The following is a 23,033-nucleotide window of genomic DNA, read 5'->3' on the forward strand; positions in this document are numbered from 1 at the left end:
AATTTATTGCACAGAATAAAAGTGACATGATTGCTGTCGACTATATCATAATTCTCTCATTCATTCACCATAAGAGGCCAGTTTTGGCATTTAACACAAAAGTATGAGGAAAAAAAAAGAAAATTCATATTGTAGACCTAAATAACTTACTGTAAATATTTTAGTTGCATTGACTTTGTCTTGTTTTGTATCAGTTTTATGAACCATATTTCAGAGAGGATTCATATCAAACACTGCCTGCTTCATATAGGTACTATATATTGTAGATTTATGCAAAGGGAAAATTCAGTTAAGTGTCTGTGTGAATGCTATTTTGCAGTGCCATGTATATATAACAAAGTTATTGTCAAGGGGATTGTAGGACAGGCATTATTATTGCATCAGATTTTAATCATAATAATTGGTGTTGGCTGACAGTATAATCTTTTTGCAGATATTTCTTAGCTCTGGGTATCATAACTCTCTTACATTTCTGAGTTGCAAATTATCATTGAGAGGGCAAAAAATGCCAGGCAAGCACAAGCTCTGACTTCATCACTTTCACAACAATTCTTAGCGATACTCATCTACATAGGGCTTGTAAATGTGCTTGCACTGAGGTTTAAAATTGCCCTGAGAAGTATAAAGCATTAACACCTCCCTCCCATTGAGAGCAGATTGACCCATCATGCCTCATGAAAACAGCTAGTTATGGTCAGAATAAAATACAAATCATCAGATACATGCACTCTGGCCATATGTGAGTCCCATGGATAAGTCTCCACCATTCTATTGAGAGCAGATTGACCCATCATGCTCATGAAAACAGCTAATTATGGTCAGAATAAAATAGAAATCATCAGATACATGCACTCTGGCCATATGTGAGTCCCATGGATAAGTCTCCACCATTCACTTGTGCTCTTTTCCCCAAGGATTAAGAATTCTCCCAAATGTAGCCAAGCGTGTAATATTTTATATTTTGGGTCAGTAGAATTGTTGACCCTGGAGATGTGTCATATGTTAATTTACAGGTTACATAACACATTTGTAACAGCCTCTTTATGTCACATCTACCTTCAAAAGATCAGATATTTGATTTTCTAAACAAGAAACTCCAAAGCCATAGTGATATTTTTGTTGGTCAGATTTCTAAAGAGTGTGGTGACAATCATGAACATAATGTGATTTTTCTCCATTCTCTATTCTGAACCAAGGAGGATGCTTGAGGGTTTTGGATTGTGGTACTACTTTTTTGTGTGTTTTGTGCTTTTAATTTTGTTGGTTTGTTTGGGGTTTTTTTTCATAGGTTTTGTGGGACTTACAGTTTTGGTATTTTGTTTGTATGTTTGTTTGTTTGTTTATGTGAGTTCTCTTGTTTGGTTTGGTTGGGTTTGATTTGGGTTTTTTTTTTACTTGGTATGAATTCTATGAATTAAATATTTTCTTAGCTCAGCACCAATTTGTTTTCTTCACCAGAACATTCATTTTAGAATCACAGAATCATTTTCCTTGGAAAGGCCTTTAAGGTCATCAAGTCCAACCATTACCCCAGGACTGCCAAGTCCACTACTAAGTATTCTCCCCAAGAGTCATATCTATGTCTGCTTCTAATTCTTATTAATTATTATTAGGTTTAAGAAGGAGATGATGTAAAGAGATGCCTAAGTACCCAGTGATCTCAAAGGTAGAACATTTGCCTGAAACTGAGGCTGAGTAACAACTTGGACCAGCATTCTTCAAGTCATAAATTCATTAATGATTCAATTATTGCAACAGACATTAAAAGACTAACTTTCCAACTTCAATTTACTTCTAAATAACTATCTGTTATAGATAATGAAAGGTTTGTGAAAACCATTTTCTTTCCAAAATCTATACTGATCTTCTAAATAGGAAAAAAATATATCAATCACAATAAAATTTCTGTCTCTAGAATACATTTTCTGAGCTCCATGTAGTTTTTGTTACAATTTCCACTCAGAAGATTGCTTCCAGTAGAACGCTGTTTGAAGCTTACCTCCATGGTCAAAGAACACAACATCTTGAGAGTTTTAGCAGAGAGGCATAACATGTGACAAGATCCTTGCATCCTGTATAAATGTGAAAAAATATCAATTGAAACATTGATCCATAAAAAACTGATGGCCAAGGTGTTGCCTCTCCATGAAGAATAGTCTTATAATATTATTCAGGGGTCACTTCAACCTGTCTTACTCTGAGATTAAGCACAAATCTGCTTTCACCTTAATTGCATTTTTTTAGATTTTATCAGAGATGGATAAACTTCAATTTGTGAAACCTCAGAGCTGCCTGCCCCATATATATGTATCAGGATTTTCCACTGAATGAAGGATCATTTCTATCTCAGTCTCTGGCTTTGTAATGTTGGCTGTAGAGAGAGAGGGGGAAAGTAGAAATTTTCTTTGACTGTATTACAGTAAGGGGTGTTTGGTTTTTTTTGGAATCTGTGCATTATCTGTGAGACAACAGATTTCATCCAAGCTAACAATAAAAAAACACCCATGATTCAATAAAGAAAGGCTTAAGGGAGATTCAAGACAGGCACAGTTTGATCCACCTAAATGAAGTGTTAAGAGGTATTACAGTGTTCCAAAACTTAATGATTTAAGTCAGGGCTAAAATGTCATCCAATGGTACAAAAGTAAAACAAATTAACTAAGTTTTTGTTGGTATATTGGACAGCAGCAATCCAAGCCTAATTCTTGAAGCTTAGTTTCTTGAAGCTTGAAGCTTAGTTTCACAAAAGCACACGTGAGGACCATGGCAGTTAATGTTAGACCACAGACAAATAACCAGTGACTAGCCTGAGGTTTAGCCAACTTAACAAGGGAACTGCTGAGCCTTATTTAAGAAATTGCTCAGTGTGACCAACTGGAATGTGAGAAGATGCAAAAAATTCCCAAAAAGTATTGTGGGGAGTACTGGATGTGACAAATGGTTAAGGGACAGTCATAGCCAGGAAAGATGTACTTTCACAGAGAAGCACTGGAGACTTTTGTGGGATTGAAGTTTGGCAGTGCCAGCCACGTCCAAGGAGAGGTCTCAGTGAAAGCCTGTGAGGATCTGGTTACCTAGGTAACTGTATCAGAAATTCAAAATTTGGCTATGGATGTAGCAGAACCATGACTGTGAGAAATGGGTACAGGGGAAGTAACAAATGTAGGTTGTCTGTTTGGGTGAATAACAGAATGTGTGGGTTGGAAGGAACTTTAAAGATCATCTCACTCCAGCTCCACTCTCATGGCCAGACAACTTCCACTACACTAGATTGCTCTGAGCTTCATCCAACCTGGCCTTGAACACTTGCAGGGATGGGGCAGCCACAGCTTCTCTGGGCAACCTGTGCCGGGCCTCACCACCCCCAAAGTAAATATTTTTTTTCCTGATATCTAATCTAAACCTGCTTTGTTTCAGTTTAAAACCATTCTCTCTTGTTCTTTCACTACATTACTCTGTAAATAGTCTCTCTCCAACTTTCTTTCAGGCCCCATTCAGGTACTGAAAGGCTTCAACTAGGTCACCCTGAAGCCTTTTTTCCTCCAACCTGAACAATCCCATTTTTCTCAGCCTATCCTCATAGTCAAGGAGCTCCATCTCTCTGGTCAACTGTTTGCTTTTCTCTGGACTCAATCCAACAGGTTGATGCCTTTTTTGTGCTGAAAAACCCAGGGATCAACTCCATGGCTTTTCTCTGGACTCAATCCAACAGGTTGATGCCTTTTTTGTGCTGAAAAACCCAGGGCTGCAACATTCAAGGTGGGGTCTCATGAAAACAGAGACACAAAACCACCTCACTGAACCTGATCCTGATTCTCTGGATGCAGCCTGGGATATGATTTTCTGGGCTGTGAGTGTCATGACCAGGTCAGCTCCAGCCTCTCATCCACCCCAAGTCTTACTTGTCAGGGCTGCTCTTGATCAGTTCAAACCTATGAAAAGGACATATCAGGGCAGCAAAATTAAGGTAGTTTTAGCAGCTGCTAAAAAAGCAGAAAGTAATGCAGTGGTTCAAAAAGCCCGGAGCAGAGCAGTAAACCAAACCTTTTGTTTTGATGTATCCCTGGACAAAATTTCCCTCGTTGAGTCTCCTAAAAAAAATGAAAGCAAAAGGCTTTTCCTGAGTACTAGAGGAACACCTGAGACAAACGGAGCTTCCTGATCGCTGTATCAGTCCAGACCTGACAGCATCAGCCTTGGCCCTGCACTTCCTAACAGTGAAACTTTGACAGTTCCTTAGGCAATTTTTCTACAAATAAAGACGCTCAATACTCAACCCTTGCAGATTTTGTTCAAAACAAAGGCAGCACCAATCACACACATGGTGAACATAGTGTGTATCAAAGCAGGCTAAAATAAGGGTATGCTGCTTTCACTGAGTGAATAAGGTGAAAAACAACCAACACAAATCACAGCATCGCTTAGGTTAGGAAAGGTCCCCAAAAACCATCATGTCCAACCTGTGACTGATCCCCATCTTGTCACTCAGTCCAGAGCACTGAGTGACACTTCAAATTAGTTCTTGAAGACCTCCAAGGGGTGGTGACTCCACCACCTCCCCGGGCAGCCTGTTCCAGTGTTTAACAACCTTTTCTATGCAGAAATTCCTCCTGACATCCAACCTGATCCTCCCTTGGCCCCTCCTGAGGCCATTTCTTTTCCTCCTGTCCCTGTTCTCTGGGAGCAGAATCCGACCCCCCCCCCATCTGTCCCCTCCTGGCAGGAGCTGTGCAGAGCCACAAGGTCCACCCTGAGCCTCCTTTTCTCCAGGCTCAGCCCCTTCCCAGCTCCCTTAGCTGCTCCTCACAGGACTTACAAATGTGCATCAGGGGCTGACTGCACCTCGGTTTTGCTTGTTCTGTAAAAGTGTCAGGCTTCTATCTCCTTTTCTGCTGACAGCATTTTACTCATCTGCACTTCAAACTGATTTACTTACCTGTACCTTTTATTGCTGTTTAATATAACTTCTGATATTAGCCTGAGATAATTCTCTATTGTTACATGCCTTTTTTGTGATTCACTTATCTGCTTTCTTGTCCATATATATCCATTGCAGCATACAGCTCTGAGGGATTTATCTCAAGAAAATGCAGCCCCCAGATCAACATTACAACCCTGGAGAACAGCAAAAATAATAATTCATAACCAAAGTCATGAAGTTAGTATCTGCTCTTGATGTTGTTAATCTTTATCCCATGATACCGAAAGGAAAATTGAGGCTAGAATACTGTTTATTTGCCCCACAAATCAGTGTACAGAGGCACTTCTGTTGCAAGCATTCAGAGGTTTCCCTCTTCAACTAAGAACTTTCATTCACACAATCCTAAAGGCTATTTCATTGAGAGGGTATTATGGAGAAGCAATCAATATGGCAAGTGATATTGTGAAATACTTGTTTCCATAAAAGCAGTTGTGTTTTCTGAGCCATGTAAAATATTTACAGCATCTGTCAGAGAAAATTCATGGTTATCCCTGGGGTTGTCTTCAAGACTAAATTAAATATCACAGTCACCATACAGCACCCTTAGCTGGTTAGAAAAAAGAGCTGTAACAGCCATGATATTGTTTTACAATGACACTTTTTCACCCGCAATTTCTAAAGAAAACTGTTTTAATGTGTTTCATTGTGCATTTTGAATTTTGCATCTTGGATTTTTTGCTTCTTTTTCTTATCTTTTTTTTTTTTTTTTGTGTGTGTGTGTGTATTTGTTTTTGGTTTTGGGTTTTTTTAGAACTAGAGCCTTTCATAACACAATATTTCTTACATGGAAGAAATACAGGGGTTTTGGTTTTGGTTTTTTTTAGAACTAGAGCCTTTCATAACACAATATTTCTTACATGGAAGAAATACAGGGACCTTTTTGCAACATTAAGTTATATTGCAAACAATCTGTTCTAGTTTAAGTCACAATCCAAAATGTTATGACTCAGAACTCCTGCACATGACTGCTACCTCAGCCCTGTGTGTGAGCTCGGCCCCAGTAAAAGCTGTTTTCAGTAGCACAGCCCTTACCTGTCACCCAGTGGGACCTGGCATTCCTGCATGTTTCACTTAAACCCAAATTCCATGCCTAAACATCCACTTACAAAAATGCAAAACCACGTCTTACAGCTCAGACACCTATAAAAACCCTTCTTGAAAGACTGTCCAAAGAGGAAGAAAAAGATTCAGTAATGAGTGACATTTCCTTCATCAGGATGAGAGGAGGTTGAGCATTTTCCAGTAAGACCCAGACTGTTCTTGACTGACCTAAGAGCATGTTGCTGTCAGAGAGATTCACAGCAAGAAATCCCACAGGATCTTCAGGGTGAATGACATGTTGCTTTTTTAAGGAAAAGCAGTTACACAATTACAGAAACTCTAAAATGAGTGGGAGTTACACGGCTGGGGCTGCAGCAGCTTCAGGAGGAGTGATGACTGAGAATGGGCACTGGCACATGCCAGAAACTGGTGAGATTTTCAGTGTCCAGGGATGGGACACAGGAACCAGCCTCAGCCTGAGAAGAAAAGGAAGGTGGGAGATATTGGAGACTCCATCCTCATGGGGAGGGATGCACAATCTGCCAACCTGCCCTGGTGATATCTTGGGAAGACTGGTCCTTGCAATGAGACCCAGACTCAGGCTGTTGCCAAAGTTTTCCAGCCCCTGGCGTATTGCAGCTCTTCCATCTGGGCATGAACAGTACTGCCAGGGTTTATTCAGAGCCTGTCAGGGGTGACTGCAGAGTGCTGGGTGTAGGGTGAGGTGTGTGGGCCTAAGTGCTGCAGCTGAGACTGAAGGGCTCAAGCAGAAGTCAACAGATCTTTCAAGATAACACCTGACTCTGCTGCTGGTGGTGCAACCAGAGCATTCACGCTTGTGACTGCAGGATGTTCTCTGGTTGTGTAAGGAACACAATGGAAAAACTGGCACAACAATGCAGGCATAGTAAAGAATTTAACTTCTTGCATTTCCCTTCTTACTGACTTTGATCCTTTTGTTGTACCTAAATATAAAGTTCTTCCATACTGCAACTGTAAACAGTACTGCAGTGCTGCTTCTAGACCAAAGTTGTTCAGTTGTGGAGGGATAAACATATGGAAAAAGCCTGTGAGGCTGGGTAGGACTTTTTGAATTAAGGTAACTGCTCAGGAGTCACCATCAGGTAAAAAAAAATGTGTCAGTGCCAGTTTTAGCAGCTGCAATAGTGCTGTGAGTTGTTCAGCACCTCCATGAGACATCATGAAGTATAGCAGCTTACATAGACCATGTTTGAATCTTGTTTTAGAAATAAAAATAAGTGTTGTGTATGGCCACCTGCGGTTATGTATTTTTGCCGTGTATTAAGAATGTTTTTATCCATAATGACATAAAACACAATGGGCTTACAGAATAGTGTTTGACCTTGGGGAATGTAAAGAGGATATCTGCAAGGGCTCTGTCAGGGGTCTGTTGCAGCAATTTGAGGTACAAATAGCAATCAGAACATTAGCTTTGAGACTGCCCCTGAGGCACACCCGCATCGTATTTGGAAAACATAAAGACATTCTTGATCAAAACATAAAGACATTCTTGATCTCCATCCAGAGGAAGTGGGGCTGGAATGTGAACCATGTGAATCACCATTGTTTTAGGAGAACTGTACAATGCAAGGAAAAGAAAATAAGTGCCTGCATGGGATGGAGTAGAGCAGTCTTACACTTGATACCTGTCTGCTGGGGCCAGGAGATTTGTCAGAGACAATATACCAGCTTATAACTGTAGAAGACGTTGTATTTTATGCATCTGGCTTGTGAATCCTGCAATTGATTTCTACTACAAGGAACAGGGAACCCTTCCAGGTGTTGGAGCTCACAATGGGAGTCATTAAATGGCAGCATGTATCCCAGCTGCAGCTCCCTTCCTCTTTCCTGGGTTTCTGTTTCTATGCCAGCAAGTACTCTGATAAACTTAGAGAGCACTACAGCAAAGTTTGTACTTAGGTATAGCACTTGAATGAATGTTCTCACTACCTCAACTTCCAAACTCACCTGACAAGCCGGAGCCTGACATGACTTCATTGTCTACGAGGAAGTAGTACAGGATGATTGTCCAGGGTAAAGAAAACAACTAGAATGACAGGATAATTTGACTTTATTATTTCTCCTTCTACCTAATACATTACAATTCATTCTTGCTTGCATCTATATATCTGCCCCTGTAAGATTCGTATCATCTGTCATGTGTTTCTGGTTCTGGCCTGAGTGCAGAGTATAATTCAGGACTTATATTCAGCAAGTATCTGGGAATAAAGTACATGTGATATTGCTGGGTAGTATTTGTCAGAACAAATCCAATCTATGTCTTTGAGAAGAAGAAGACACTGCAAGTAAAATGCTTTCTGATAGGAAGATGAGAGTAGACCATGAACACAAACAATAGCAGAAATCTTTGGGGGGAAAAAAGATACATATGTGGGATAATAGGTGGGATGGGATGAACAAAAGCAGCAGTTTATTCTTGTCTTACACACATGGCACAACATACAGAACCAGCACAAATAACTTACAAAGTCTCATACACCATGCTTTCTCTTGAATAGCTTCTATTAAGTTACAACACCATAACGAATCAGGTATTTAGTTACGACAGATCTCCAGACATGGATAGTCTCCCATTCAAGGGGTTATTATTTTTGTAAGCTACTTAGACAAACATTTTTTTTTTACATGTTTAATACAGTACAGTATCCTTAACAGAGTTCAAGATATTCACAATGAGAATTGAACACTTTATAAAACAGCAGAATTTCTCACCTCAGTACAGGCCTACATTCGCTCTCCTGCCTCTTTCTGGTTTAAAATGTGTTACAAGTCGTCTTTACTCAACTTTTCAAACTGAGAATTGCTTTAAATGAAAAAAAAAATCTATTTACAAGGTTTCTTTAGATTTAATAAAAATGTGTTTGCATCCCTTTCCAATTCCAACTCCCCTACCCCCAACAAAAATTGCCATTTAGCTGGTAGAAATATTGACCTTTAAGCTGCTATAAAAACTAAAAATAAAAAAATAAAAATAATAATAATAAAAAAAAATTGGTGACGACTTGTTGGATGTAAAATGAAAGATGATCATCACAGCCCAGCATCAATTCAAAAAGATGAATTGTTATCCCCTAATGTCATATATTGTGTTCATTGGAGACAGATGATGCCTGTCATCTGATTTTTAAAGATAAGGAACTACTTATGGGCCAGCGTACAAAACCTCCATCTTTTTTATTTCCAAGATGCCCCACTCTCTTGGATGCAATCATTTCCAGATCAGTTCTTTCCTTTTCAGAAATTGTTACAACTGATTGTGTCATACTGACCTAAACTCTCCCAGTCTCCATTGGATAAAACCATCTCACCTCATATCCATGGTCCCAGTGACATTTCTGGGTTGACTCAGGAGATTTTTGCTCTGTGATTGCACTTCAAACCCCACTCAAACCAGTGGGCATCTTTCATTTGGTGGCTTTGGATTAGCTCTGCTTGAATGCGGCTGGTAAACTCTAGCCCTTAAGCAGTTAATCAGCTTTCTAAAGAAATAATCAAAAAAGATTCCTCTCCTTTATACATACAATACGCAATATTTTTACATTTAGCATTATCATAAAAAGCATGTTTATGTTATTTTGAAAATGTATTTTTACAGAAATCTATAAACACTGTTGTATCAAACACATTCTCAAAAACTGGAGAAAATACTGACACAAAACCTGGAAGAGCCTCAATGGAATTCTTCCAGTACTATTTGTCTACTTGCATATTTCATATTTCAGTGTCCTTTCCTGCAAACATAATTTGGCCATATGAGAACAGGTAAAGTAGACAACAAATCCCCAACAGTTTTAAGTAGGACCTAGGTCTGTTGTTTAATGAAAGTAGATTGACATTCAATGTATGTTTGGTTTGTTCTAACCTGGCATGCCCATTTTGCTACCTTTACTCACAATGAGCAGTGCCTTATTCCCAAGTAGTCTTGTTTGCTTCAATGGGATTACACGTGACAAATGACGTATGCAAAAATACTGAAAATGGTTTTCCATTTTTTAATCCTTCTTATGTCAACAACGAACATCACTATCTTCTTCTTTATATATATTTTACTTGAAAATGAAGTAGGACTAATACTTGCAAACAATTCTGTATCAGAAGTTAGTGCACAAACTTTAGGAAATAATCTGCTTATAGTTGTGCTATAGTTCTGACAGCTTAAAAACCTATCTGGTGTGACCAAGACTAAATTTCACAGGTCTAAATGTGTAAATTTGTACACTTATTATTGTTACACTAGATATTTCCTCAGCCTGACACAATTTAATTTTAAATAGACATGTGTCACACTGACATGAAATCAGGATGTTTTTTCCCTTACCACCACCATTTTCAGTACAGTCAGTAATGTACATTAATTCATATAACCAAAGTACTTTCAAAGTACCTTGTCTATAGAATATTGAAGAAATTATAAAGTGAATTTGTTTTCCTCTCCTGCAAAATTTAAAAAATGTACTGGAGTTTGTATATTGGTACTGACTGTAATAGCTTCTGTTACAGTCCAGGAGGTTAAATACAGAAAGTTAAACAGCAGAATAAGGTTTTCTTCTTTGTCTAACTATTTGTTTATTCTTTAATGAAACCAAAAAAAACCATATTTTTTTTAGTACTAGTGAAACATTAAAATATAATTGGTGAAAAGTAATTGATTGTAATATCTTGTATGTTACTTCATCTCAACAGAATTTGTTTTGTATGGCTTGAAATGTTTAAAGTGTAATCCTACCTAGAGGAAAAAAATGCAAGCCATATCTAACCCCAAATTCTAGCTATACTGTAACATGTACAGTCACCCGTAAAGGAGCCCTTTTAACAAAAAAAGTACACTAACTTATCATTAGGTTGAAGTATGTATCTATTTTGGTCACTGTAATAAAGCAAGCTAGATATATAAACTTACTAAAAAAGTCCAAGTGTAATTAATTATATAATATTTTGACACTTAAAAAAACCAGTTTTACACAATGTGATATGTAAAGCAAAATACCAAGAACATGTTAATTCTTTGGGATGATCAAAGTATAAGTAAGCAAAACTTAGAAAAAATGATTAAATTTTTATAAAAGAAGGTTTTTGGTGGAGGGGCAGAAGGAACTTCCCCCCCTACTCACCCTCAATCCCCATGGCTTTTATAGATCCATCCCCTTCCCTAATAAGCCACAGGTGGGGTTTTTTTGGATATATTGTAGTAAGGTTATCTTCTTCTATATATGAATCACTAATAAGTGACTCTTTCAAAACATAGTTTGTTCTTCTTGAGGTTTACAGTGCTTCAGAATTTACAGGCCACTTAAACTGTAGAAGAATATTAATCTGAACTAATTATGTTAAAGTTTAATGAAATAGAAATTTCATTTTTTACTGTGAAAATTAAGCTACCTTCTGTTCTGATAATTCAATTCAAGTTTATTTCAAACTCCCCACCCCCCTTGAAAAGAAAAAATCAAAAAAAGAAAATGTTTTGTTGTTAAAAGCTTGTAATTGTACATAGCAAAGAAAAAAAACCTGCTCCTTGCCTATGGAAATATATATAGTTTTTTAAGATCCATTCCCTCTCTAACCTGCTAACCATCACATAACATATGCCATTTGGCAATTTGTCTCCTAGGATATTCACAAATTTCTTTCCAATGCTCTCCACCTGTTCCTTCTGCTGAAGATCCCAAGGTCAACCGGCCAATGACCTCATTCCTTGATCCCCTATCTGAATCTAAAACCAGAAATTCAATGCTGATATCATCAAGGCCCTCACAAGGAATGTCAAAAACAAACAATTCATTGAACACTGCATTGGGAGTGCACTTCTTCACATGGGTCTTCTTTTTAGAAATTCTCTTCTTGGCATGGTACAGGTTCACTTTGACGTAAGGGTCTGCAATGAAAAAAAAGAGCACAGATCAGATATTGACCAGTGTTTAGAAATTCCTTGATGTAATTTATGGTAAATTACACAATTTTCCAACTACATCACATGTAGTTGTATCAAGATGTAGATGTATAACTACATCACGATGAGTAGTTGTATCAAGTTATTAAAATTGATTCCTCTCATCCAATTTTTTTTTTCTTTACATCTGAATTGACCCCTCTAGTATCCCTTTATCACCAAAATTGTGTTCAAGGCAGGCAGTGAAGTTTAGACTGCAACCAAATACAGGTGTGTCTGTACACAGGTGTTTCATGAGATAAATCCTGTTCTGCAGTCCATGAAACCTCTATCATATTCAAAGATGGTCTGGAAGTGCACAAAATTCTAAAGGTCTCTGAAAAATATATAACATTACACATCTATCTGTGACAGAAATTTGCTTTTCACACATTCTACTGGGGTATAATCATCAGCACTAATCAAACCCATGAAAAGAAAATTTTCAGAAAGGAGTGAATAAATTTGGGCTGAGAGAATGAATATGATATTTCTGCTGGGGTCTTATAGAAGTCAATTCATCTGACTAAATTGAGGCTACCAATTGTTATTGAACAAATCTGACACTAAACTTTAAATGTAAGAGTATGTTTGCTGTTGAAATGTGTATTTTACACCTGTGCTGTACTACTGTTGAATATGGGAAGGGAAAATGTCCATATTTTTAGCTGCCAAACAATGTTGAGTGTTTGTATTCATCACAATTACTTAATTTTTGTGAGGTTCCCTTGCCATTGTCTTCAATAATGGCCATATTTATTCTTTCAGAGGAGACATTTTAAGAGTCAACCCTTTCAATTATCTTGGCATTTATTCAGTGAAATTGTGGGCCTGTTTCCAGGTTCTCATGGTGCAGTGATGTAGTACAAAATCTTCTCTACTGAACCCAGTCAAACATGATAGTTTATGTAAACAATTAACCAAGTTAATCATCAAGAACTCCTGAATACATTTTTAAAAGAAGTAACACTAAAACTGAACAGAATTTATACATTTTATGCCACAGTTATCAGACAGAAAGGGTTGGATGAGTACAAGTTATGTTTTTCCTTGAACTTACAGTAATCTACCATAGGTGGGGTGTGATGGGGTACTTCTTCTCTTTCTTATTCTATTACCATAATGAGCATTTCAAAAGCAGGGCTTAATAAGAACAGTCCCTGGGTTTGAAATTATTGTATGCCATACAAGAACTAGAAATATCAAAAACAACGTCAATCAGTGGATTCACACTGGTTTCCATTTCTTTTTAGAGGAAGTTTTCTGTTACCTTTGACCAGCTACAAGATAAGACTAGAGAGTTCCACTAGATTTTATTAGGCTAGCAAAGGTCACTCCGCACCAGAGACCATGGAAATTAAGGAGATTGTGAAAATTGATGAGTTTCTGAGTATAAAAATTTCTCTCTTCTCAAAGAGGTTGAATTGTGGAATTATTTTATCCCATAGAAACAGTGGATTCACCCTCCTCATTTTCTAAGATTAATGCTGGGATGATGAGAAAGTCACAGAGGAAATTTGGAGTGTCCTGAGTGCAGTATGCTACTGACATCCAAATATCTGTTACACCCAGCCTTACTGACGAACAGAAAATAATGGAAAACGGTTTAAATGGAGTAAGAGTCCAGGTGCAACATGATTGCCTGCAAAAATACTTCATTCCCATTATAGTCAGCAAGGCTCTCCCAGGGATGGAAGAAATGCAAACAAATTCATAGGTTTTCTTGTAAGAGCTGCAGTAAAATATGGGTGTTCCTTAGGGTCCAAGTGGATGCTGTGACTAGAAGGGCTTTTTTACCAAGTTATTTTCCCATCTGGGTAAACATCAAGCAGGTGTGTTGAGATCAGCTGATTGTCATGCTGTCTCCATGAAGCCACCACTATCTCCTGTGACTTTTGGGTTGATTTTTAAAAATAAATATCCTCTCTTTCAGTCAAGTAAATTGTTGGGCTCAATATACATCTTTTCTCCTTCTGATATGTGAACAAAATTTAGATCAAAAGGAAGATTTAAATGGGACTTGATGAGGGTTACCTATAGGTTTGTTGCATTGGATTAAGGATAGGCTAACTTTCCAGTTGAATTCAGTATGAAACATAGAAAAGCTGTATTATTGGCTGCAGTGATAATTATTCAATGTTTCCCAAAACTACTTCCTCCTCTTCTTCTTTCATAATATTGAGTGAAATGAAAGACTGTAAGTTCTATAAAGAAGCAGCAGCAGATGTGGTATTACAGCCCTTTTTTTTTTGTACTGTTGTTTTTGTGTGGCAGTCTTATATACAGGACATTAAATTTTATATTCTTGTTATGTTATATAGCCTTAATGTGTCTTCCAAGTGCAATTCTAGAATTAGCTTCAGAGGAAGTTCCACTGAATGAGAAATGGCAGCAGACAAGGAGAAGAGAGGATAAAACCTGCTCCCTCTTAGTGCACCCCAAGTTTGGCTCACAATGAAGCACACGTGTCATGTTGCAGCATCCTCCCAGCACTGGCACAGCTCACCTTTTCACCTTGCCAAAAAAATATTAGTGCTCAGTGGCCAAATTCAACGCAGAGGTAAGAAGCTGTTTTTCTTCTGAGATAAATTATGTGATGGTCTCACTCAATACTGATCTTCTACAAATAAACTCATTTTTTGTCATAAATAAAAGCTTTTGGTATCTGCAAACAACATCCCACGCTTATGGCAGATGGGTTCTGTTCAAGACAATCATAAAACTCATTGGTTTCCACTGCTAACAGATGTCACCTTTTTTTGATGTGATTGAAGAACAAATTTGTAAAATACATACCCTGGAAATAAAGCATTGACCTAGATATGAATGAAATGAATAGGCTGTAAATAACAGAAACACCATTTCTGTATGTAAGGAATATTTTTAGTCTTTCAAATGCTGCATTTCAGCTGTCTTTTGTCATTCTGTTTTATATTCTTAGGGCATATTCATTATTAAAACCATTACCTGATAATCCTGACACATCAGATTTAGGTAGATGCCTGGCTTTTAGAACAACGACAGTGAGTGTGTTTGTTGTAGATTGATAACAGAGAGAGACCAGTAATTCTCCACGACCAGATGACTTCTGAGGACATTAAAGGAAAAACAGAAAAAAAAAGAAATAAAACTGTTTACAAGCATTTATATTGACCAAGTTTTAAACCAAAGTTAAAAAGGTTTATGAAATGTCACAGAAGTGTATGCTCTGAAGCTGTCTAAAAGGACATACCATATATAGCTATTCTGATTTACATAGTGATTATAATTTCCCTCTATGTTAGTTATATAACTTTTCCTATGATTGGTTATCAGACTGAATAAAATTAAAAAATAAATGCACAATATTAGCTCACATGACATCACTATCTCTGGAAAGTAGAAATGAAATCCTGAGGGAAAAAAATCTCAGCTAAAAAAAGAAAATTATCCTAAGCAAACAAAATTCCATGAAGATACAATGGAGAGAAAAAAATCTAGTTCAAGTAAAGAAAAAAATATTTGGTAAGGTATTTTAAACAGGAAGAATTCAAACTGTCAGTGAAATCTTATCACTTGACACTCTCTAAAGCAGTATAATATACATGAAATAAAGATGAGATAAAAGATTTTCTCAATCATTATTAGATTTGAATTTGCAGTAGTAGTTTATTTCAAATGGAGAAGGAAGGCAAGGGAGACAGGAGAAGATAGTACCTTATATACCAGAAAATCCAATAGGTTATTAAAAAAACCATCAATGACATACTTATATTTGTTGTCATATAGTGATAGAATTGCAAAATAACAGTATTAGCTATAGGTATGTTGCCTAGTAGACATTTGTTTTATTTGCCAGTATGCTTGGCACTTGAAACCAATCATGTTGAATGTCAATACACATTCCACTTCCTCAGCAGAGATATAAGAGTGTATGTGCGATGCCTGTGCATTTCTGTGGTTCAGGTGGGGTGGTTGTAAATGGCCCTTTCATTGTGAAGTATTTAATGCTGTGTTGTCTCTGAACTGAGACAACACAGCATTAAATATTTTTGTCCCAATAAAGTCAGGAAGTCTTCTTGGTAACTCCACAAAGTCTATGGCTTCACCCTCACTACCTCTAGTAAAGCTGCGGCCTCCCTCAATTCATGAGAGACAAGGTGGTGACAGCACCAACATGCAAGAACATGCTACAACATCAACAATATTGTCTCTAGCAGATCCCACTTCCTTCATTAAAGAGCACCTACATTCCTTAAGAATGTGCTACACAGCCTATGCAGTTGATATTTCCATTGACTTCAGTAAGATTTAAGAAAGGATGATGTCAAATATAAATGGGGGTGGAGGAGAAAGGGAATAATACATAAATATTTTTATTCTTTCATTTAAAAGCAAATCAACAGCGATTGAGACTGCTTGAGCTAACTGAAATTGGTCCACTCAAACCTGCTGGACCAGATGAATAAGAAATTAGAGCTTAGGGCAGTAGTAATTTCTTTCAATATGCTTGTAGTGTTTTTCAGGGTTTTTTTAAATTGCATTTGTGTAATGACTTCCTCACACTGCCATTAGGAAAGCATCTCAGGAATTGCATGGTGAGTTTTTGGCTTTTCTTTCCAAGATGGCAACAGTATTACACAAGAATCATAGCTAACCCTATCACAACATTTTCAAACTTTGAATAAAAAAGATGTTACCCTAACATTTCTCTTGATGATCTCTCTGTCCATTAGCAGCCTTCCTTCTGAGAGTTCAATTCCAGCGAGGGGGATGAGGACTTCACCAATGACATCATCTCTGGAAAACCTGTCAAAGCTCAAAATCATGAAGTGAAGGGTTAAGTCTTGAATTTGACTGTAGGGAATCCCATAAAATGTGAAAGTCTCATCAAAAGCTGGATCTAAGGTTTTTCTCAGCACTCTGGTTTTCACCTTGTGCTTTTTTTCAGGCAGGATTGTCATTTTGATGTAGGGATCAGAAGTCATTGACTGTTCATCCATTGCTGGCAGCCCACGAGCTTCTTTGATGTTCACTACAAATGCCTTTTTCTCAAAGTTGTACTCTAAGGAGAAAAAGAGAGTTCCTAGCTTGTCTTGTTTATCTTCAGATGACAGAGAAGTGATGGATTTTAAGCTATCAGGGGATACTGAATCTTTCTTCCTTTCTGCAAAGTGCTTAGGAGATGAATTTCCAAGATCTGGAGAGCCCTGCATTTTTGTGTTTGTTTTGGGAAAATTGCCATTTAGATCTCTCTTCTCCAGGTCAAGATGGAGAGAGTCCTTTGGCATTGCTGATTTGTTCTTTGCTTCACTTTTATCATCTGCTCCAAACTTCTTCTTGCTGTTGAGATTCTCAGGGTAAATATCAACCCCCTTCAGAACATGGACAAACTTGTATGGAGGGGTCTTATTGGACTTGGAAGATTTGCGTTGGCAGCAGATCCAAGCAAAGAGGGAGACAGAGAAGACAAGGCCAAATGCACTAAAGATCCCAACCACTGTAGGAATTTCATCTGCAAATTAAATAAATAGCAACAAGCACATAAGCAGCAGTACCTTGAATTCTGCATGATATTTAATAAAGCAATAATTTAGTAAAACAAACTGGTACAAGATGGTAATATCAGCAGGATTGACAGACTGGAAGCGCTCTGCATTGTACACATTGCTCGCCACCTGCAGGCACCAGTGTGCAGTCCCACTCCAAGGCATGCTTGTTATGCTAGTATTTTTCCATACACAGAGAGTTAGGGAGGAAAATACTATTCCCATCGTAATAATAATCACTGTTAATAATTTCTCTACTGTCTCAACCCTCTGTGTGTAGTTTCTGAGCTTATATGTCTGTGAATAATACCAGGTCTCAGCTGTTTTCAGCTTTGAGTTTATGGAGGTTTGTTGGCTAGCTAAAACACACTCTGAAATATATATTACTTATAGATACATCATCTGCTTTCCATAGTGTTTCCTGGAATACTTTGTGCAGTCAATTAGCTATTTTTATGGTCTGTTCGCAAAATTGCCTGTAGGTATCTCTTGAAAGAATTAAGTTTATTTGGAGGTTATAGCACTCAACAGTTTCACTGGGATTTTCAATACTTTACAGGAGGAAGTCTATCAAGAAAATTTCAAATAATTATATAGCAAGTGTCTTTTCCAGATGGATGTGATATTAGCTAGAACATGTGGGTTCAAAGCTGAAAGATTCATGTTAAGTTTATCAATGATAACCACTAAGATTTACATTTAAGACACGGAAGCAAAGCTTATGGGGAGTTTACAGAAAGGGTCAGTACTTCTTAGGAGTACATGAGAAAAAACGTTATAACATAATGCTCTACAGTTTAACATGAATTCTATACTTACACTGAATAAAGAGAAACCTGGGCAAGTGCTACAACCTTCTTTAGCAAGTGGATATATTATTTACATAAGGAGTATCATTAGCCCTTCAAAGCACGCATCAAAGGGTAAATGAGCACAACTAATTAGAAATCCAATTTTGCCCATAAGTAACATTACTAAGTGAGTTTAAACCTCCCGCAATATAACAATCAGTGCTTAACCTTTATTCCCTGCAACAGTGGACATACAATGGAATATTAATGTTGTGACATTGTTTATGCATAAAGGCAATTATGTAACAGTTCTTTTTCTCTCTGGTCATTCTGGATGAGTAAAGAAGAACTATCCCCCTGTACTACTAAATCAGCTTCGTGTGGTCAAAAGCTGAGCAGATAAATGTGCTGCCAATACACCTTTGCTTTTTAGTGTGATGATTCAGAAAAAAATCCACAACAATACTATCAGACCAAAGTAGGACATAATGTTCCAGCTCAGAAAAGATCAGGCCTGGCTATTAATTTTTTTATGACAGCTTTCCTAACACCTATAAGCTGTACTAGTCTATATACTTAATTACAGGAACTTAATGAAATTACTGGCAACCATATACATAACCAAAAAGTATTTTTCCTAACTTAAGCACATGGTGTTAAGTTTCAAGAATTCTCTGGGCTGCAGAAATTTAAATATACATGGTATAAAATAGAGAGCTAAAAGTAATTGAAAAATAATCAGAATACTTTAATATCTTTTAGGAATGGTTTGTACATTTACAATACTTTCTCATGTGATAATAGACTTTTCATAGTAATGGATATTATGTTCTACTTTAATTCTACAACTACTGAAAGTAGTGGTAGAATAAATGTGATATTTAAAATATTAATTAACTTTCTTAAATAAGTAATTAGACAAGCATGATGTCACAAATGTGGTTAGAAACCTCAAGTGGGTGGAATAGGAAAGAAGATGAAATGGTAACTAAAATGGTTCTATATTTACAACTAATTGTGTCACAAAATTAATTTCTTGCTTTTGTCCTAATCAATTGGTTAACATTCAAGGCAGTGCATTAATTGAAAAAATCCCCCACTGATTCTGGGAGAAGTTGTTATTCCAGTTATGTGATATAAATCTGGACTCTCTTCTCTAAGTCAGTGGAATGATCCTTGAATCAAACCACTGCTAAAGCAAACCCAATGTAGGTTAGAGTCAATATTTGTAAAGCAGAGATGGGCAATGTTCCTTCTTATTGCTTTTCTCACTAAAAAAACCTATGTATGCATTTTATAAGTGCGCATACATGACTGCTTCTGAAACTTCTGGTACCTCACTACATCCAGGACATAGAAATGACAAAACTGAAAAGTTCATTATCATCTTTGTTATTCTCATTGAAACTGGGTTGGTTAAAATGCAGCTGTTCAGCTAAAAACACTGAAATCCTGTATTTTCATCTTCCTATCAATGTTCCTTTCACTTTAACTAATGATTGACCTACAATAAGAATAAAGGGAATGACAGTTATTTGAATGACTTGAACAAAGATTTTCTCTGTGCCATTTACATCATATAACTCTTGATGCACATTACTTTAACAGTGACACAGAAAACAGCACCAAACCTCTCTCATCCAAAACCGCACCTACAAAAATCTCTTTATCTCTTCCGGTACTTTACTAGGGAGGACGAACGGGGAGGGAAGAGAGATTAGGGAAAGAAAACAAATCCACACAACTTCTGAGACCTGAAGAGAACTGGGGGGGGAAACCAGGTCCCTCCCAACAAGCTGCTGGGAGGCACCGGGAGGCTCAGCTAGAGGCTGCTCTTCTCCCGGGAAGGGGAGCATCGCCCGGCCTCGGGTGCGGGGAGCCGGGACGCGCTTACCGAACTGCTGGCGGCTGTCCGCTATCGGAGCCATGATGGTGGCGAGCGCTGTCCGCGGTGCTGGGGCCGCTGTCCGCGGTGCTGGGGCCGCTGTCCGCGGTGCTGGAGCCGCTGTCCGCGGTGCTGGGGCCGCTGTCCGGGATGCGGGAGCCGCCTCCCCGGATGCCAAGCGACCCGCCCGGGGCACTGAGCTCACCGCCCTGCTGTCCCCTGGCTCTCACGGCGCCCGGGTAGCCAGCGTCTTTGCCAGCGCAGTTAAAAAAAGAAAAAAAATTGCAAAGAGAGGAAAAAAAGAAACAACAACAAAAACCACCCAAAACCCGGAGACACAGGCAGTGGGGACAGTGGAGGAGGAGGCTGCGACGGGACTGGAGGAGAGGGGGGAGGGGAACCTTCGGTCCTCCCCTTTGCACACTGATTTGCAACCCCCTTCCTGTTTTGGCTCTTCTGAGTAGCTCCGCTCTGAGACTGAGTACGTGGTTGAAACCCAAATTGACGCAATCCTGACGCTACAGGGCTGAAATCAGCACCTTTCCCGCCTCCCTCCCCCCCTCCCTAGCCACCACACCCTCCCTCCCTTCCTCTCTGTCTCTCTCTCTCTCTCCCTTCCTACACCCTACTCCTCCCCCTCTCCTCGTCCCTGTCTTGGGATTGAACACGCACTCATCGATTATTTTAACTGCCTTGCTGCAGGTTATGAGCTCCCCCACACACCCCTCCACCGGACACAGACAGTGAAATGGCAATGTCTGTGATTCAGTGCACTCTCTGAAAGACATGGGTGTGCCTCTTTTGCCAGGGTAAGATCTATTCATTTGCTTAATTAACTATCAGCTGTGCATGTTACAACAACAACGGGAAAGAGTTGCCAACCTGAGAGAGTCCAGACACCTCAGCTCCAGCTGCAGGGCACACATTTTTCCTATGACTGACGTGATGCATTTACTGAATTTGAGTCACGAAAACTCCGGATGTGACTTGTCCCTGTGCCTCCTCCCTGCTTCCTCCCAACATCCACCCCCATATAAACATTCAGCCCCCAGTCTGGAAATCCTCTTGATCTTCCTGCAGGTCTGGGAAAGAGATGACTTTACTTCTAGATTTTACTGGTTTAAACGTCTTGTCTCCCAGTGTGAACTGAGAATGTGGTGGGGAGACAGTGAAAGTGTGTCAGAGAGGAGGAATGTGGTGGGAACAGGACAAGAAAGCAGGGCTGCCTGTAACTAGAATGTCTACAGTGTATAATAAACCAAGATAACTCCTTGTGAAACAGAGCTGCAAAAGCCAGCACCTGGCATCTGACTCCTCCTGGATTCAAATCGAAGTATAGCTGCCAAGTTTGGAACTAATTCTTCTGCATAAATGTGAAACAGGTGTTCCTTCTCTAAATAGCAAAATCCAGATGCAGACATTGTTTGGCATGACCTTACTCCATGGTCAGCCACTTGTTGGAAGCCAGTATGTCTTGCCCCATTTCAAAGCATATTCTTCCTTCTCAGTGAAGTCAGTGAAGCTCCTGGGATTTTAGAAAAATTAAAGTGGGAAGATAATGGAATCATAGGGTATATTGAGTTCGAAGGGACCTGTAAAGATCGGCAAAGTCCATTTCCTGGCCCTGAGCAGATCACGCCAAGAATGACACAGTGTGCCTGAAAGCATTGTCAAAATGCTTCTTGAGCTTTGGTTCTGTGACTACTGCCCTGAGGAGCCTGTTGCAGTGTCCAACCACTATTTGGGGCAAGTGCCTTTACCAAACATCCAGTATAAACCTCCATGACTAAGCTTCAGGCCATTCCCTCATGTCCTGTCACTGGTCATCACAGAGAAGAGATCAGTGCCTGCCCCTCTCCTGTTTCGTATGAGAAACATAGAGAATATATATAGAGTTGTATGCAGTAATGTTGTTCCCCCTCAGCCTCCCCTTTTCCAGCTGAACAATCCAAGGGTCCTCAACCACTTCTCATACTGTTTCACCTCTGGATCCTCCACCATCCTCATAGCCCTCCTTTGGACACCATGCAAGAACTTTGTCTCTCCCCTGTACTGTGGCTGTACTCCCTTGCCCAGCTGATGATGCTGGGTCTGATGTCCCCAGGACAGGGATGTCCCTCCTGGCTGCCAGGGCACTGCTGTCTCAAGTTCCATTTGCCACTGACCAGCACCCCCAGGTGTGGGAAACTGCTTTCCATGGCACTGCTTTCCAGGATCCCATCCTCCACTCTCTCCATACACCCAGGGTTGTCCTATCACGGGTACAAACTGGCACTTTCCCTTGTTGAATTTCATACAGTTGGTGATTTCCCATCTCTGTCAGTTGTCAAGGTCTCTCTTCAGGTCCTCTCTGCCCTTGAGGAAGTAAACAGCTCCTCCCAGTTTAGTATCATTGGCGAACTTAGCCTTCCTTTGAGTCAACATGACAAGCTAGTGTAAAAACACAGATGAATTAAGTGCCTGGCATATCCTGGGTCTTGATGATCCATTGGTTAATATTGTTTTTGTTTATCTGCTTCTGCTATACCTTCAGCAACTAGGCCTCAGGATACAGCTCCAAAACTCTTGCAGGAACAGCTGCACCCACTACCCTAATAATCATTAGATCCCATTCCTTTTAATAAAGGAGTATATCTTGCCACCACTGTTCCTCTTTCAAACACCTGGAGTATAATGAATTTAGGTATAAGAAGACTGAAGAAACTGTTGCAGAGCTCTTTTTTTGGTGTCTTTTGGCAGCACAATTTGATTTGGAATCTTTGGATTCACGTGTTGGCACAAATCCAAGCAAACCTGTCTCAGTTTCTTTATTCTTTCTGGCAATCCTCATTCCCCTATC

General features: G+C 39.0%; 1 protein-coding gene across 2 annotated transcripts; it reads right to left on the bottom strand.

Moving 5' to 3' along the window:
* Positions 1-8,448: 8,448 nt before the first annotated feature.
* On the bottom strand, positions 8,449-20,728 carry SYT4 (synaptotagmin 4). 2 transcript variants are annotated; one of them, XM_039702016.1, is made up of 4 exons: positions 20,204-20,728; positions 16,676-17,484; positions 14,958-15,078; positions 8,449-11,936 (listed from the first exon to the last, which is right to left on the bottom strand). In XM_039702016.1, the coding sequence occupies exons 1-4, from the start codon at positions 20,235-20,237 to the stop codon at positions 11,629-11,631; spliced, it is 1,272 nt and encodes a 423-aa protein (XP_039557950.1). In that variant the 5' UTR covers positions 20,238-20,728; the 3' UTR covers positions 8,449-11,628. The 2 variants fall into 2 exon arrangements, with proteins under 2 accessions (XP_039557950.1, XP_039557949.1); XM_039702015.1 differs by having other exon boundaries at positions 16,670-17,484.
* Between the last annotated feature and the right edge of the window lie 2,305 nt (positions 20,729-23,033).

This window comes from Passer montanus, unplaced genomic scaffold (assembly GCF_014805655.1).
Source record: "Passer montanus isolate IOZ18808 unplaced genomic scaffold, ASM1480565v1 scaffold152, whole genome shotgun sequence".
NCBI lineage: Eukaryota > Metazoa > Chordata > Aves > Passeriformes > Passeridae > Passer > Passer montanus.

Bases quoted from the DNA above. Each gene is read 5' to 3' on its own strand.
- SYT4 (XM_039702015.1), bottom strand. From the start codon at position 20,237: ATGGCTCCGATAGCGGACAGCCGCCAGCAGTTCG. The intron at 17,485-20,203 runs GTAAGCGCGTCC...TTTAATTTGCAG, and splicing joins GGACAGCCGCCAGCAGTTCG to ATGAAATTCCTACAGTGGTT. The intron at 15,079-16,669 runs GTAACATCTTTT...TAATGTCCTCAG, and splicing joins TCATCAAGAGAAATGTTAGG to AAGTCATCTGGTCGTGGAGA.